This window comes from Rhinatrema bivittatum, chromosome 9 (assembly GCF_901001135.1).
Source record: "Rhinatrema bivittatum chromosome 9, aRhiBiv1.1, whole genome shotgun sequence".
Classification (NCBI taxonomy): domain Eukaryota; kingdom Metazoa; phylum Chordata; class Amphibia; order Gymnophiona; family Rhinatrematidae; genus Rhinatrema; species Rhinatrema bivittatum.
Genome location: NC_042623.1, coordinates 30,983,501 through 31,002,263, shown reverse-complemented (window position 1 = coordinate 31,002,263; position 18,763 = coordinate 30,983,501). Strand labels below are relative to the sequence as shown.

Below are 18,763 nucleotides of genomic sequence, written 5' to 3'. Positions count from 1 at the left end.
ACCACCAGGGACTTTTGGCAGGTCTGGGGGGGGGGGGTTTGTAGTAAATTAATTTGGCAGGTCTTGGGGGGTCAGGATGGTGGGGGGGTTGTAGTAAATTAATTTGGCAGGTCTTGGGGGGCATCAGGAGAATAGGGGGGTTGTAGTTAGTATGGCTCTCACAGAATTACATTTTAAAATATGTGGCGTTCATGGCTCTCTCAGCCAAAAAGATTCCCGACCCCTGCTTTAAAGGAAAGGTTACCGAGCTGCTCCTCCATTCACTTCACCCCCCAACAATCTCCCTTCATATCATCAGTTACAATTCATTGCTTCCTAACCACTACCACTCTACTTCCTGTATTTTACCACCACTTCCATAACTGCTCCTTACTCAAAATAGCCACATTTTCACTTTCTTCCTAAAAACCAGATAATCACTCTTTTGTTGAACCTCCTTAGGAGCAGAATTCCATAATTCTGCCCCAATCACAGAGAACATTCTCCTACAATTCTTCACTTTACTCATGAAGATACTTGTAAGAGATTTTCATTTCCTGACCAGAGCTTCCTAGATGGAATATACATTTTCAACAATCAACACAAATATCCTGCTCCCCTTCTTTTCGCTGCCTTAAAAACCATCATCATGATAATGCTGTGCACTTTAAAGCAGAGGGAGCTCGGTTTGATTCTCAGCTCAGATCTTCTTTCTGCTCCCCGTGTTAGCCAGCGCTGAAGATGCCATGGAGGAAGCATTCACAGTCCAATGATGACATCTAGTGCCTGCATTTAGGACCCAAGATTTTTGCTGCAATGACTAACGTAAGTTGGGAGGGGGGTATAGAATAAGGGGGAAAAAATCCCCATGTAGTTGCAAATGAAGGCTCATGGCAGCTCCTGGTGCCAGCCCTGATTTCTGGTAAGCAAGAGGAAACTACTAGGTTAAAAATAAAAGGAACTTCCCCTATTTTGTGCCTACAGATTTTTTTATTTTTTTTTTTAACAAAGAATACAGCCCCAAGTCTGCATTTCCAAGTATTCTTTGTGCAAATGTGGATTCTGAACTCTAGTGCCAAGTCGTAAGAAGAAACGGCCATGGGCTTATTACAGGGTGTATCTGGTATAAAGGATATGTACAAGCAGTGGGTGAGGGCAGGGGAAGAGAGAAATACAATTTGAAAACATAAAATGCCAGTAAAAAAATGTTTCGCTTTTCGTTATTTTGCTTGCCTGTTTTCTTATTTTGCTCTTTTTTGGTTTGGTTTCTTTTCATTCATTTTTATTTGTGCTTTTCTGAATTGTAGGCACCAGATGCCAAACGTTATGCACCCAGGTGACTGGCTTGTTAGGATTTTTCCAATCGTGCAATGCACGCATCCAAAATCAGCTCTGCACAGAATCTATTTTACTATCAGAGTCATTCACTTCAGTTTCACTTTACAAACCAACCAGACCAGAGCAGACATGAAAATGAAAATAAATTTGGGCCTCCGGGGCTGATCATCAGTTAATAGAGGATTCTAAAACTTTATTTTCCTTTCCCCCAACTGCAAGAGGAGTGGGACCTTCCTCGAGAACAGTTTTGTGTGTAACTACAGGCTCGGCAGTATTGCCATCAGCTGGTCAGGGGGGACTATGGTTTACTCGCACTTAACTGATGAGGAAGGTGCGTTCTTTGACACCACTCCCAAATTTAACAAAATTGCGATATGGGCCATGCACTTGCGCACAAATTTGGTTAAGGGACAGTATTAGGCCTTGCATCCAAATGATCTGATGATTTGGGCGTGGTGATCACAGAGCATGACTTAAATATTGCCTTTATAAATCTTTACAGGCACCTATGCTTGGCCAACTTACGTGAAATACAGTTTACATTTCTACATAGAATATATCTAGCACGAAGTTTGGGGAAGCAGATGAATATCTGAGAGTCTGACCTTTGTATAAAATGTCATGTGCAGCCTGGAATGCTAGGCCACATGATCACCGAATGTGTAAAAATGCAAAACTACTGGCGACAGGTGTGTGGGGTTTTAGACAATATTTCAGTTTGTAAGACCCTTGGGTCAGGAATGATTCTGCTTTTGCATATCTTTGACATGAATATCTGCCTACCTGTGGGGGGGGGGGGGGGGAAGCTTTTCTTTATAGTGTCTTTAATGCTGGCAAAAAACCAAAATTGTGTCTTACTGGAACGTGGACATTATACCTCGCGTGAGAGAATGGATGGCCTTGCGGAGCCAAACAGCACAACTGGAACTTCTTCGGAAGAACGAACCCCTATCTTCCAAACAGCTAAGGTGGATGAAAGGATATTCCAGTTTGTGGGACAGGGGGCTTTGTAAGCTTGCACAATGAGAACTGAAGGGGCAGCGAAGACCGTAAATGTAGGATCGGTCGGGGTGAATGTGTTTATGGGTGGGTGTGTGTGTGTTGGATACTGGAACTCATTTGCTTTCTGAGTTTTTTTGGTTGTATAAGACAGAAGTGGATCCGGAGGACTACCACAGACAGTGATCATGGTTATTGCTTCATATCAGAGTTTGTAATGTATGGCTGACTGTTGATGTTCCTCTGTTGACCTAATAAAAAGATTTTCAAAAAAATAAATAAATGTGGAAGTTCAAAAGTACCATCTTAGAATTGATGTTATATATGTATTAATAACTGAAATACGTCAGTGTACAACTCTCTCCTTTGCTACCTGTTGCAAGCAGTCCTAACCTTATTGTAATCCATTTTCAAGTGGCTGTCCAGTCACGTCTGGTGATATAAATATCAAAAATTAAATAGATGTGGACAGTACTTTTAATCCAAACAGGATCGCAACATAGTTTATAATAGTTAGTATGTCAGAAAAAGTATGCACCTGGATGCTTTGGGGAGTACAATAAGGTATCTGATGCCAGGATGTGCTTTAAAAAAAAAAAAAGTCTTGCATCTAGCAACACACCCAGAAGTAGAGGAGCCAAGTGCCATCGAAGGGAGCACACAACTCCTGGCATGTGCAAACCTGTAATTTATGCAATTACTTTTAATTTAAAAATATAATTGCTTGCAAAATAGGACTAGTGCTACACTTTACTGCACAGCTTTGTGTACTGTTGTGTTAGCTGTGCTGAGGAGCTGCTTTATATTTAACACATTCTTTGGAACAGCAGGGAACACTAAGACATAGACTTCAACATGCGTCCACTAGGGCTGGCTCAAAAGACTGCACCGCCATATGGAAGTAACCCAGTAAATCACGGCAGAGACAGACCCAAGTGGTCCATTCAGGCTGCCCAGCAAGTTGTTAAGGGTAGTAACCACCGCGCCATGCAGGTTGCCCCAGTTTCTGCAGCTCAGGCTAGAGATGCTGTAGAGCTGGCATTCATAGTCTCCAGGGGAGGGGACTAAATTACAGTCATTTCTTAAACTGCAACTCCTTGCAAAGAGCACACTTGTGGTGGAATTTGGAGGGTACCTCAGTCTGTGCCTCCCAACCACAGGACGGTGCTAAACAGGAAGAGGGTAAAATATGGAAAAACCCTGGTCAACAATGAGGACTCATGGCATTGTAAGCCCAGTAGAGGACAATACCAATTCAGCTCAAAGTCCAAAACAAAAAAATGTTCCTCATTAAAGAAAACACATCCATGTAACCTGCAAGTGATCAATCACATAACTCCATTATGCCTTTACCAGTCTCACAAAACTCACCCCCATCACTCCACGGGGTATCCCCTGGGTTCTGCCTCTGCGAAACCTTTACGAATTCTTGAAGAGTAGCATAGTAGATGACAGCAGGAAAAGAGCAACTGACCCAGTCTACCTAGACATTCTGTTCACACTGCCTAATATACATCCCATTTGCCAGTCACAAAGTATAACCACCTGCAAGATTCTTCTCCCTGCCCAGGAGTTTTTTGTTTTTTTTTAATCTTCCTAATTTGTTCTCCATCACTATAGGCAGATGAGCATACAAAATCACCACTAAGCTCCCTTCAGCATCCAACTTTCCCATCAATAACCAGCCAATATTAGCATGGCCATTGCCTGAACATCCGGCCTCCGAGGTCCCTTATATACCCTGCCAGACTGCTGCATCGGCATCTGCATATCTGCTAGGTCTTGCAGGAATTACAGTACATGCAGCTTTCCAGACAGATCTGGAGAGCTCCCATTATTAAATGAGCCTCCTACAGACCTAGCTGCATGAGTGCCTGCTTTCTGTGAGTCTTCTAGCTACTACAATATTTGCATTCGACCAGACAGACCCAGCTGCCCAGCTGTTAATTCTACTTTGGTGTACATGGAAATACTCTCCAACACCCCTGCCTTGAAATATGAAACACGTACAGGCCGATGCAGAAAGTGCATTCAGTGGAACGCACCTTTCTGCCTACACTTGAATGCGCAAAATTTACGCAGATGCAGCAAGGAGTTCTGCACGCAGAAAATGTGCCTTCCTAAACGGGAGTACTGCTTAACGCCCTTGCATGGAAATCCCAAGCAAATGAGGTCATTAAGCAGTACTCCCCGATGCAAAGACTGCATTTGACCAGTGCATCTCTCTTAGCTCTGGAATCTCAACTCCAACAAAAAAAAAAAAAAAAAAGAGGAAAAAAGTTTTAAATTATCCACAGATAAATACTGACTTATCCGGGTAAGTAACAGCAGCCGCTTAAACTCAACATGGCCAAGACCTTGTCTTTCACCCCCAAGCCCACCTCCCCTCTTCCTCCTTTCTCTGTTCTGTGGATAACAAAGTTGTCATCCCGGTCCCATCAGCCCATAAGCTCCTCTCTCTCTCTCCTTTGCTACGCTTATCCAAAACTCAGCTAAAATGTGTTTTTCTTTTCTTTATAACATTGCCAAAATCCGTCCTTTCCTTTCTGAACACACTAATCCCTTTCATCTCCTCCCGCTTAGACTATTGCAATCTGCTCCTCACAGGTCTCCCGGCAAGCCATCTCTCTCCACTGCAATCTGTCCTAAATTCAGCTGCGTGGCTTATCTTTCGCCAAAGTCACTGTGCTCACGTAACCCCTCTTCTGAAGTCACTGCATCGGCTCCCTATCTGCTCCCGCATACAGCTCAAGCTCCTCTTTCTCACTTACAAATGCCTTCACTCAGCAGCACCTCACTACCTCTCCCTCTCATCTCCCTCTACACTCCGCTTCTCTGATAAGTCACTCCTATCTGTGCCCTTTCTCCTCTACGGCCAATTCCAGACTCCGTGCTTTCCACCTGGCTGCACCGGGTGCTTGCAATAGTCTTCCTGAACTGGTGCGGCATGCTCCCTCTCTTGCCATGTTTAAATCCTACCTAAAGACCCATCTTTTTGAAACCGCTTTTAAACCTTATGCTCGTTTGCATTTAGTCTTGTTAACTTTCTTTTCTTTTTAAATATTGTCTTGCTTTATGAAATAGCCCAAGTCTCTTGTCCTGTATGTCTGTCTTGTTACATTGTAAGCTCTATTAAGCAGGGACTGTACTTTTGTACAGCGCTGCGTATGTCGTGTAGCACTACTGAAATTTTAAGTAGTAGTAGTAATAAGTACTGACTTACCTGGATGAGACCTGCAGACATTTTAAAATGCCCCCTTTTTAGGGATTTTAAGTACATGTCAGGGACACCCCTTCTCGAGTTAAATGTGCATTCAGCCTGTGCGAAACGCATATTTTAAAGGCAATCTGCTTTTGTTTTGCTTTTTCAACTCCTGATGCATTAGCATATCATTAGCTTGCTGCACTGGTGTTATAAAAATTTTTAATCTGAGGGTTTTAATGGCCAGATTGCTGCATCAGCCTGTCAGAATGTATCTCACTAAAAGCTATGCATTGCCTTGTTAATATAACTCACCACCACCTTCCATTACTACTGCTTTTCAATCCAATGTAGGACCTGGGGATGTGCACTGAAAAGCATCACTGGAAAACACCTTGGCATTAGGTTGCCCAGCTCTCTAAAAGGTGGTGCCTGCTACAGCCATCCTGGGCATGAGGAGACATGTGGCGGATGGAAAAGGCCAAGAGAAGAAACACTGCCCCATCACTGGGCCACTTACAAGTGGGGGAAGAAAGGTGAGGCTGACTGAAGTGAAGGAAGAAAAGGAAAAAGAAGCTAAGTGAAGAGGAAAGCAAATAATCTCTTCATAAAGAGGCATAAAACAAAAACTAGGAAAATAAGTGACCCCCCCCCCCCCAAAAAAAAAAAAAAAAAAAAAAAAAAGAAAGGGCTTTTTTTTACACTTAGGAAACAATTCTGCAGTCTCTTAAAATATTTTACATGGTGCCTACATTTTCAAAATATTTTTCCACCCTTGATAATAGTGGGGTCAAATCTGGTTTCCAAGATATCCCTAATGAATATGCATGATACATATTTGCATACAATTACACAGTAACATAGTAATGGCAGAAAAAGATCATCCAGCCTTCCCCGTAAGTTTCTTATGGTAGTAACTGCAGCTCCATGCAGGTTACCCCCATGTCTTATGTTAAAGGTAGTAATATTTACACTCAAAACCAAGCAACTGTCAAACCCATCACAAACTTACTGCTAGCAACATTTTTACAGGGTGAGCAATCTTCTGGATAATTCAGGGCAATGCTGCTTGAATGTGCTTTGCTTTTGGACTTGGGCATAGAAACAGTCCTGTGCTTTTTCCCTACTGTCTGTGTATCAGTACCCCGGACTGGAAAAGTTGGAACCCAGTATTGGCTGTCATTTGAATCCAATTCCTCTCCCCTTCCCCCCCCGTTTAGAGCGATATTGCAGTTGCATTCAAATATAATCATTAGGAATATACAATAAACCAGAATGGTTTGCAGACAAGGACTGCAGTTTAACACCGCTGCTATATACAATTTAATGTGAATACATCATGTCAGGTTGACTCTACTAGTTGTTTTGGCTATACAGATGGTTCAGTTTAATGCACAAAACTGTATGTACTGTGACCTCTTACCTATTTCTTTTAATGAGAATGTGAACACTTGAAGCCCAAAACTTATCACACTGCAATGGCCGACAGTTTACTACTGTGGTGCAACAGCAAAGATATGTACATAGGCAGCAACAGGACTGGTCCATTCTAATAAACCAGTTCCCAAATGAGCCTCTGTTGCTACAATTTTCATACTTTTGCTGCTAAACCATGGCTGTAAACAGATGGTTAGTGATTTCTAAGGACCAGGTTACTGACCCTAACAGTCTGTCCCTTTATGAAACAACCACTAAGTTGCATCTCAGCTTGCTGTTATCCTCATGTAATATTGAAGTTTGAGGTCTCTCAATTTACAGTACACACAACTTTCATTGGGGCTTGTTTTGGTCACACCAGACTGAAATATAGGACACCTAATCCCAGAGATTTAGTTATACTTATTTCCCAGGTGTATAATTTTAGATCTACATTTTTAACTGTGCCAGTGAAACTTACATCAGATGAATATTTAAGTTCTCAAGTTAGTAAAGACTACAACTCACAAAAAGAAGCGCAATGAGTCAGAGACTGAACTGCTCACAAGAGAAGATAATTCATGGAATACCATTATATGATGTGGTCTTGTTTGTATGTATGGTGTGAACATAATTTAGGTGCTCAGGGCTCAATATAGCATGCATGTATTTTATAAAGAAATGAGCCAATTTTACATCCTCCAAAATTATTTTTCGTCGTGGATCTATGAACAGTAGTAACATTTGATTTCAAGACATTACAATTTATTTTAGTTTGGTTCCATCACTACAGCCTTAAATCAAAGTCACAAAAACACAAATTGTGACAGCAGATAAAGAGCATAAGGCCCATCTACTCTCTGCCTAATTTCATTTCTGGTGCAATGCCATATACCCTAGTTCAGGGGTGGTCAACTCCAGTCTTCAAGAGTCACAAACAAGCCTGGATTTCAAGATTTCTATATCGAATGAGATATCTATATACATACAATGGAGACAGTGCATGCATGTCTACTGGGAGACCATGTCATGCAAATTTATTTCCAAATAGGAGCAATCATGATGTACAAGACTAATACAGTTAGCCTGCTAATATCTTGATTTCTAGCACATGCACCCGCATTCTACACTAAACTTTCTGCTGATGCATTTCCTCTCTTGTATATTAGAAACCAAGTAACCAGCACTGGCAACACTTTGGCCTTGAATAATTCTGTACACTTATTTTGAGTTCTTCTATAGACTAAACCTTCGTTATCAAAAGGAAGGCACAGGTGTCCAAGTAAAATATGCAAGAAAAGCCTGCGATGGGAGATTTATTTATTTATTTAAAAACTTTTATATACCGGCATTAGTAAGCATACATCATACCGGTGTGCCAGGGAATGTGTTAGTATCACATTCCCTGGCACACAATTAGACAAAATTACAGAGCCACAAGCATCTTCAACTAATGAAGCTGTTTGCCTGTCCTGAGAAAATACACAGCATTCGAGATCAGGGTTCCCAAAAATTCAGATGAAGGAATTTCTATCGGTGTCCTGATGACATGATCCTAGGATACTTAACAAATCAATGCTGTACCACAGCAGCCACCAATGTAGTAGAACATTTCAGTGCTTGCTAACTGCATAGCTAACCCAAAGAGGAAGTCTGATATTGTACCGGCTAACATTTGTTGAAACAGAAATAGAGTGACTTGCTAAAGATCATCCAGAATCACTGGCGGAGCAGGAAATAAAATGCAAGAGCACTTCCTCCCAGTCTTATGCTCTACCCCGATTAACTAAATTCACCCACACAAAATGTCTGTATAAGTATACCAAGGATACATGCATGCATGCATACATATGAAAAGACAATCAGAAGGCCAAAGCTCAGAACATGAGAAAAGTATGACAGGGACATCAAGACAGAATTTCTTTTCCACTATAACAGTCCCTTGCTTATCATCAGGATTTGCTAGAATAAGTTTCTACCACCGTAGTAAGTCAAGCATGCTTTAAAAACTCCCTCCTAGACTATAATCAGTTACAATAGACTAAACCTTCGTTATCAAAAGGAAGGCGTAAGTGTCCAAGTAAAATATGCCAGGAAAAATAGTGGAAAGTGTTCTAAACATCAAAATCACAGAACATATAGAAAGACATGGTTTAATGGAACAAAGTCAGCATGGCTTTACCCAGGGCAAGTCTTGCCTCACAAATCTGCTTCACTTTTTTGAAGGAGTTAATAAACATGTGGATAAAGGTGAACCGGTAGATATAGTGTACTTGGATTTTCAGAAGGCGTTTGACAAAGATCCTCATGAGAGGCTTCTAGGAAAAGTAAAAAGTCATGGGATAGGTGGCGATGTCCTTTCATGGATTGCAAACTGGCTAAAAGACAGGAAACAGAGAGTAGGATTAAATGGACAATTTTCTCAGTGGAAGGGAGTGGGCAGTGGAGTGCCTCAGGGATCTGTATTGGGACCCTTACTTTTCAATATATTTATAAATGATCTGGAAAGAAATACGACGAGTGAGATAATCAAATATGCAGATGATACAAAATTGTTCAGAGTAGTTAAATCACAAGCAGATTGTGATAAATTGCAGGAAGACCTTGTGAGACTGGAAAATTGGGCATTGAAATGGCAGATGAAATTTAATGTGGATAAGTGCAAGGTGATGCATATAGGGAAAAATAACCCATGCCATAGTTACACAATGTTAGGTTCCACATTAGGTGCTACAACCCAAGAAAGAGATCTAGGTGTCATAGTGGATAACACATTGAAATCGTCGGTTCAGTGTGCTGCGGCAGTCAAAAAAGCAAACAGAATGTTGGGAATTATTAGAAAGGGAATGGTGAATAAAACGGAAAATGTCATAATGCCTCTGTATCGCTCCATGGTGAGACCGCACCTTGAATACTGTGTACAATTCTGGTCGCCGCATCTCAAAATAAGATATAATTGCGATGGAGAAGGTACAGAGAAGGGCGACCAAAATGATAAAGGGAATGGAACAGCTCCCCTATGAGGAAAGACTAAAGAGGTTAAGACTTTTCAGCTTGGAGACGAGACGGCTGAGTGGGGATATGATAGAGGTGTTTAAAATCATAAGAGGTCTAGAACGGGTAGATGTGAATCGGTTATTTATGTTTTCGGATAATAGAAGGACTAGGGGGCACTCCATGAAGTTAGCATGTGGCACATTTAAAACTAATCGTAGAAAGTTCTTTTTCACTCAACGCACAATTAAACTCTGGAATTTGTTGCCAGAGGATGTGGTTAATGCAGTTAGTATAGCTGTGTTTAAAAAAAAGATTGGATACGTTCTTGGAGAAGTCCATTACCTGCTATTGAGTTGACTTAGAAATTAGCCACTGCTATTACTAGCAATGGTAACATGGAATAGATTTAGTTTTTGGGTACTTGCCAGGTTTTTACGGCCTGGATTGGCCACTGTTGGAAACAGGATGCTGGGCTTGATGGACCCTTGGTCTGACCCAGTATGGCATGTTCTTATGTTCAATACAGAAACAACACACACTGCACCACAGAGTGAAGACTGCTCAACAAAGACAGTGGTGGATTTGAAACAAAACTATTTCCTGTGCTGCACTATTAAGCGACACCTCCTACAGAAGACCATTCTTTTATAACAGCTGCATCCATACCATTTACTCCTGGGGAGAATTGCGCGCAACTCTGCAATGCAGAATTTCCCCCGCGAGCTGTTAAGAGAAGGAAGCACCAGAGGGAGCCGCTCACGAAAGAAGAAGAAGCTATTGCCACCATCTTCTTCATGCACTGCTGGGCTCTCTTAATGCGAGAAGCGTGGTGTCCAAACTCCCTTGCTGTTCTTGCAAGATTTTGAGAACAGCACAGGGACTTCAATCATGGTGCCTCTGGCAGGTGAGAAGTTGGGGAATCCTGCTCTCCCACTTTGGGTTGTAGATGGAAGGATGGATGGACAAATAAGCAGGCTTGGTGACAGCCTGTCTGCTGCCCTACAAGTCAGGGATACGCTGGTGTGGGAGATGGGTATGCTTACGAGTGGGGTACTTCCTTTTGCCTATTCTGAGCCTAGTGCGGGCTCTAGAGCTGGCTCAAACCACCAGTGAGGAATCCAGGCACCTTCTGAGAGCAGCACAGTGCAGAAGAGGGCTTGCTGGGTCACTGGTGTAAACTAAAATCTGAGAAAAGGGAGTGAAAGTAATTGGAGGGATGGGGTTAATGTGACAGAGACTGGAGGTTGATCGGGGGGGGGGGGGGGGGGGGGAGAGTGAGGGAAGAGAAGCTGGGAGAGGGATGTGAGAAAGTAAGGAACATGGGAGAAAGTGTTCAAAGGAACAAGCTGAGGAAGAGAATGTTTGAAGAGAAACTAAGAATGGAAGAATAAACTAAAGAAGGGGATGAGAGTGTTGGGGAGACGAGTTGAGGGTGTAGGAGATGGAGAGAATGTTTAGGAGGAGTGTAGTTTACTGCCTTATGGTTAGGGCTTCTGGAGTGCAGGGATTTTCATTTGGCCATCAGTGAAGCACAAAAGGAGCTGCAGCTAGCACAACTACTTGCAACTTCTGACATTTGTAGCTACCACTACAGACAGCACTGTATTGCCACAAGTAATGGCAACTGCAAGAAGTCAGCACTGATGCAGCTCTGAGCTCCCCCTTAGATTCTGTGAATTGCTTAAGTAAAATTCCTAGAAAGCAGAAGCCCTAGATATGGTGCAGTATTACTGTACTCTTGAGAGAATTCTGCACCAAAACAAAACATTTTTCTTATTTTAATAAGAACCTTTTTCTGTTTGAGGTTTATACTCATTTACTATTCGAAGAGAGTGATTACATTGTATTATTTTGATAAATATAATGTGCTGAATTGTAAAATATTATGCAGAGGATTTTTAATTTTTTTGCACAGAATTTTAAAATTTTGAGTACAGAATTCCCCTAGGTATATAACATGCAATGAAATGCCTCCTCTGAGCCCAGGCATATTAGCAAGAGTCTCAATGAATTTAGTTCATCCATCGTGGTTTTGATGTTACAACACTGTATACAGAATAAAACCTCAAAAAAGTGAAAAAAAATCAAAAATACAAATCTTAAAAATTCACTCTGTATCCAAAAATAGCATTTTTGTATCTATGTGATGTTAGGACCACATAACAGACACAGTGTGCGCAATGATTTATTTGTCTTAAGTATCACAGACACAAAGTCTCACTTATATAGCATGCAGTGTGTCTATGTTATGAGGTCCTAACATCACTAAGATGCAAAATATTGTTTTTGGATATAGAGTGAATTTTGGGGTTTGTATATTTGATGTTACAATGACATCACATACTACATAAAACCAGATACTCTAATTGACTCTTCCAAATACTTGTGTTGGAAGTAAAAGGGGGTAGGCTCAATAAATATAAAAATAGCAATTTTGAAGTAAGTAGTAGTAGTAGCAGCAGCAGCAGTAGTAGAAGAAAGTATGTGTGACTATTGTGCAGTGCTCCAAGGGCACAATTTTCTTCACCTGTACTTAAAAAATGTGAAGTGTCATATTTTCCGGTCAGATCTAAGTTCCAGAAATCACTACCTAAGAGCAAAGGGCTGCAGAGACTCAAGTTGTTTAATCATTTGAAAAAAAAATATCAAAATTTGTGTGGGTGGGAGAGGGGGGGTTCCTCCATTTTCTGGAAGAGAAGCCTATTTATAATTGATTTTTTTAATTTGTTGGAGGCCCCAGACTTCGACATTTATTTATTTAGAACTTTTTTATACCGACATTCATAAGCATATCACATCGGTTTACAGATCAACGGGGATAAACCAAAAGATGAGAAACTGATTTATAAAGTTACAATTAACAAGGGGTCAAAGGAACAAGTAGGGAGTATCAGAGGGTCAAGCGGACCTAGGTAATGAGAGTAGAAGATAGTATAACCAATAAATAGAGGTAGATGGTTTAACCATAACTAGATAGTTTAACCAATAAATAGAGGTGGGCTTGATGAGGGGAGAGGTAGTTCTTGAAGGAATGAGCCGGGGGGGAGGGATGTTATGACAGAGGGATGGAGGTTGAAGTTAGTTATAGGCCCGTTTAAACAGCCAAATCTTTAGTTGGGTTTGTTTGGTTTTTTTTGGAACGTTTTGATGCATTGTTCTTGGCGTAGTTCGGGCGGCACAGAATTCCAAATCGTTGGGCCTGCTATGGAGAACGCATGTTCTTTGGTGGAGATATGCTGCGCGAGTTTATGCGAGGGAATAGACAAGGAGCCTTTGCAGGCGGATCTAGTCGGTCTATCGGAGGAGTGATACTGTAAGGCGTCATTAAGCCAGTGAGAGTTTTGATTGTGAAGGGATTTGTGGATAATTGTGAGGGCCTTGTGGAGTATTCTAGAGGGGATGGGGATTGGAGTGATGTGGTCTGTTCTGCAAGAATTGGTGAGGATTCTTGCTGCTGCGTTTTGCAGCATTTGGAGCGGTTTGATGGAAACTGCAGGGAGGCCTATTGTAGTAATCAATCTTAGAAAATAGAGTCGCTTGGAGGACAGTCCTGAAATCGTTGTAATGGAGGAGTGGTCTTAGTTTCTTAAGGATATGCAGTTTGTAGAAACAGTCTTTAGTGGTGTTATTGATAAATGTTTTTAAGTTCAGATGTTCAGATGGTTGTTGAGCGAGACTCCTAAATCTCTTATTTGTTGTGAGGACACGGTCTGAAGGGGGAAGGGGGTTGTGGTTACCAGGAGAGATGAGTAGGAGCTCTGTTTTAGTAGTGTTTAAGGTGAGGTTCAGGTTAGTTAGAAGGCAATTAATAGAACAGAGGCAGTTTTCCCAGGTCTTTAGGGCTTTGGGTATGGAATCGGTGATGGGGATGAGAATTTGTACATCATCCACGTAGATATGGTGGGTGAGACCCAGCTCAGCTAGGAGTTGGCATAGGGGCAGGAGATAGACATTGAAGAGAGTCTGAGATAGGGAAGAGCCTTGGGGAACTCCGCGGGTAAGGTTGATAGGGTTGGATTCGTGGGCACCAATTTTGACCTTGTAGTGTCTATTATTGAGGAAAGCTTCATACCAGCTCAGGGCTATTCCAGAGATACCTATTTCAGAAAGGCGTTTAATCATGAGGTTGTGGTTGACCGTGTCGAAGGCCGAGGATATGTCGAGCATGGCTAGAATGTACGACTGGCCCTTATCAAGTCCTTTAAGTAGGGTATCTGTAAGGGATATTAAGAGAGTTTCCGTATTGAAGAATTTACAGAATCCGAATTGTGAGGGAAATAAGGAGTTGTGTTTTTCGAGGTGATCATTAAGTTGTGAGTTGACCACTCTTTCTCTAAGTTTGGATAGGAAAGGGAGGTTAGATATTGGCCGGAATTTGGAGGGGGTCATCTAACTTGAGTTGTTGGCAGGTATGTGATGATGAAGTACCATAGTAAGGGAAGCTATCATTCAGATAAAAGACGGAAACATTATAGAAATTCAATTTTTCCTACAATGGTTACTCCTGGGGGAATTCTGCACAGAAGACAATTAAAACTTCTGCACACAATACTTTAAAAATTCTGCATACTATATTTATCAAAATAATAACTCCAGCTCATTCCCCAATTCTCTTGCCCCCTCCTTCATTTATCCTTCCATCCACAGTTTGCCTCTTCAAACATTATCTTCTCATCTTACCCCAGGTTGTCTTTTCAAACGTTCTCTCCCCCTCTCCCCAGCTTGTTCCTTCAAGCAATCTCTCCCAAGTTCCTACATTTCTAACATCCCTCACCAGCATGTCCCTTCCCCTCAAATAGGTCCCCTCTCTCTCCTCCACCAACTCATCCCCCGGTCTCTCTCACATTAGCCCCATCTCTCCAGTTTCTCTCACTCACTTTTCCCAGATGTGTTTCCACCAATGGCTCAGCAAGCCCTCTTCCTGCACTGCACTGCTCTCAGACAGTGCCCAGGTTTTGTACTGGGGCCTAAGACAACTCTGGAGCCTACAACAGGCTCAGAATAGGCAAAAGGAAGCAGCCCATCCCCAGTCACAAAAATGCCCACCTCCCATTCCAGCATATAACCAGCTTGCAGAGAACATACATGCGCCACCAAGCCCACCTACCAGTCCGTCCATCCATCTACAACCTAAAGTGGGATAACAGGACTTCACAATGTCTCACCTGCCTGAGCTCCCATGCTGTTTTCAAAGTCTCAGCACAGAAATTCAGACACCACCCCTCTCACATTGTAAGGTCAATGCAGGTAGCTGAGCATTAAAACACTGTGCGCTTGATTTCAACACATGGTTTAAACATTCCATCTAAAATATTTAACTCCCGATGCAATAAAATAATGCTATGCAAATGCATCAAGAGTTAAAAAAAACAAAACACCCCTAAACGTTAAAATGTGTATTCGGAAAAAGGTGGAACGCACATTTTAACTCGGGAAGAAAGGAAGAGTCATGCTTCACAGGCCATTATTAGGATAAGTGGCAGCAGCTCCTGCTCAGCCAGATAAATATTAATTTATCCAACTATTTGGTGCAGTTTGCTGCTATTTAGCTAGATATGTACTTTATCCAGCTAAGCAGCAGCGAACACCACCAGATTAAGTGGCGGCAGCAGCTGGCACTGACTCAGAGTGTTGGTGACTTTTTAATTTCCTTTTTAAACTTTTTTTTTTTTTTTTTAGTAGTGCTAGAAATTTAACTCCAGCTCTGACCCAGGAGTTAAGTTTCCAGCACTACGAAAGGTAAGCTGGCATCAGGGAGTATTGCATAAGGCCCTCATTTGCATGGGATTTCCATGCAAAGGCACTAAGCAGTATCCCCAGTTAAGGACACATTTTCTGCACGTATAACTCTTTGCTGCAGCAACAGTAAACTTTGCGCACTGAAATTGTGTGTTCAAGTGCAGGCTGAATGCACCTATCTGCATTGGCCTGTGAGAGAACCCAGCAGTGCAGGAAGAAGATGAGGGCAACAGCAGCTCCTCCAGCTCCTTTCGTGAGCAGTTCACTTTGGCATTTCCTTCTCGTTAGCTCGCAGAGCAAATTCTGCACATAAAACAGGTAAATTCTGCATTGCGCAGAATTCCCCCAGAAGTAAAAAAATGTAATTAAACTTGAACATTACATTTTAAGTTTAAATGGGACAAGAGTTGCTACTTTTCACATATACTTTTTACATACTGCATAATATACCAATAGTAGAAATGTCTTTTTACACCACTGATGAGTAATACTGATGCAAGAGAAACTAAGTTTAAAAGTGGTTATATTTTCCATCAGCCTCCATGGCTCTGGCTGCACTGCTGAAATCAGTACCACAAGAGACTTGAATTTAAGTTCCTACCCAACATGGCTGACAGAGCTCAGGCAGATTGGGGAAGCAAAGCACTTGATCCCAGGGAGGGAAGATGATGGCTGCTGCTAGTATGGCAACCCTTGTCAACTAAAGGCGCAGCACTTAGCATAAATGTCAGATAAGACTTCTTTCATGGGGAGTTATATGAAAAAGGGAAAACGGGTGAAAACACTAAATTATTTTATATATATATTTTTCTAATAGATTCAAACTGTACAAAGAATTTACTGTGAACAGATCTTGAACTGTAATCATATTGAATTGCCATGTACACGAAACACAAAACACTATGACCTTTAACATGCAAATGAAGCTACAAGATCGTATTAGCAAAAAGCAATGAGTTCTACCTTTAGTACACTTTACCAAATCCAGCTCAAAGGGTTTTTCATGGTATTCACATACATGTATAAAGTTGAGATGCAAGAAGTTCCTTAGCAACTACAAAGAAAATGTGCAATGCTACAACCACTCAATCTATCATTCTGGATCAAAAGTCAAATGTAATGAAATTCTGACATTTAGGCAGGAATGTAGATGTCATGGGCTTCTGAATATTTAATTTATAAAAACAACTGTAGTACCTATGGAAAAGAGGCCTGAAACCACTTACAAATAAGACTGTAAACGTTAGCTGACTCTTTGGAGTGAGCTAAAGTTTACCCTGGACCTGAAAATGTTGATTAGAGATAACTCCAGAAGAAGAGCAACAGTGCATAGCTGACCCCAATAGATGAAGTCCAGCCACTCTGGGGACCTCAACACATATGAAGATGGAAGAGAAACATTCATGTCTTCACTCATCCAAGCAGAATCACCACCCTTTACGGCCCTCTTCCCAACCCTTCCATTCATCAATCCCCACTCAGTTCTTGCGGAGGAAATTCCATCTACCCTTCCCAGCTGTTAGAAGACACCCATCACCCTCCTTCCCAATTCATGACGAGATACTATTATCTCATTCTTGGGAATCAGATATGGTAAGGAAACATCCATACAGCTCCTCACCTACCGACCCCTACATCTGTCGGTAGGAGATACCTGCCCTCTCCTTTGGGGAATAAATATTTGTTGAATCTCTCTCCAAAGACGGGTGGAAGATTGATGGTTCTCTCTACATGGATTGCGTTGGGGATTCACTGAGATCTCTCCATAGATGGGGGGGGGGGGGAGGAAGAGACTGGGTTTCTCTCCGTGGACTGAGTTGGGGGTGGAGCGGGGTTGTCGGATGTACCTCCCACACGTTTCAGGAAGAAGGTAAATAATACACTTGCCTCCCCCTGCCTGGGCCTGCGGGAAACAGGATGTTCCCGGCTCCCTCGCTCGCCTTCCCTGCACGTGCCCTCCTGGACCCATTCCTTACCGATCTCTGCAGCTCCCCCAGCCAAAAGGAGGCCCTCTCCTTGCCGCTGGGGTCGGGGTCGTGGTAGAGGGCCTGCACCGCCTGGTAGACGAGCTGCAGGCTAGGTTTGCCCTCCATGCTGCGGGCGGCGGGGATGCGTCAGCGAGCGTGTGGAAGGCCGCTCCCTCCTCTTCGTGGAGTCTCTCTGGCTCGTCAGCCTCTCCCTCCCTCACGCGCGCTCTCTCTCTCTTTCTCTCTCCAGGCCACGGTCAGTGTCGCGCTCCCTCGGCCTCCATCTCTCGCTCCTCCGTCCGTCCGTTAGCGCCGGCAGGGGGAGGGGCGCGAGCGAGGACTGGCGCGCGCTGCGCTCGTCACGGGCCCGGCCAGAAACTGCGCGCCGCCCGCACAAGGTTCCGCCCCTCGCACCGTCGGGAGAGCGGAATAAGAGAGGTATCGCTCCCTGCCTCTAAGCTGCTCTCTTCCCGCTCGCCAAGGCGCAGAGGATGTGCCACTGCCTCTTCCTCCCGTTCTCTTCCGGCTCCAGCGCCGCCGCCAACAACCTCGGGCTGAAACCGGAAGTTAGCCGGCACGCTCCTAGGGTCTCCTGTCCGTTACTTTTTCCGGTCCCCTCGCCACGCTTCCGTCTTTCTTATACGTGCGATTTTTTTCAGCCGTACCTCGGAAGTGTTCCGCCTTGAGAGAGAGATACTACACGCGTACAAAGGGGGAGATGGAAAGGAGACAAGAGACGATGTACTGATTCCGAAAATATTTCTTAGAATAACCAAAAAATACTCAAAATAGTGTAGAAATTTTGACGGTAGAGGTGATAATTATAGCTAACACAATGATATGATACTTTATGTATTATTTTTGATAACACATAAACATTATCATGCTAAGAAAGTTTCCGGAATCTGAGACATTTAAGTTATGAATGTGACAAAGTAGAATTCAAAACAGATAGATGGAAATATTAAAAGCAGGCATCACAATGGATGTGAAGTGTCAAAAGTTTACAATATTGGAAGACGAGAAGGTGAAGCCTGAGTCCTACCCTCTGTGGTATCCATATCAATAATTTCCCTACACTTTTGGAGAGCTTTACTTGACTACGCCATCAAGCTGCTGTGATTTA

The 18,763-nt window shown here is 42.6% G+C and overlaps 1 protein-coding gene across 2 annotated transcripts in view; it reads right to left on the bottom strand.

The window, feature by feature from the left end:
• The window catches only part of TNPO3 (transportin 3), a 236,647-nt gene extending 218,417 nt beyond the window's left edge, over window positions 1-18,230 (bottom strand). For both annotated transcript variants that reach the window (XM_029615500.1, XM_029615501.1), the window contains exon 1: window positions 17,647-18,230. In XM_029615500.1, coding sequence (XP_029471360.1) covers window positions 17,647-17,763 — 117 coding nt within the window. In that variant the 5' untranslated portion in view covers window positions 17,764-18,230. The remainder of the gene's footprint in view (window positions 1-17,646) is intronic.
• Between the last annotated feature and the right edge of the window lie 533 nt (window positions 18,231-18,763).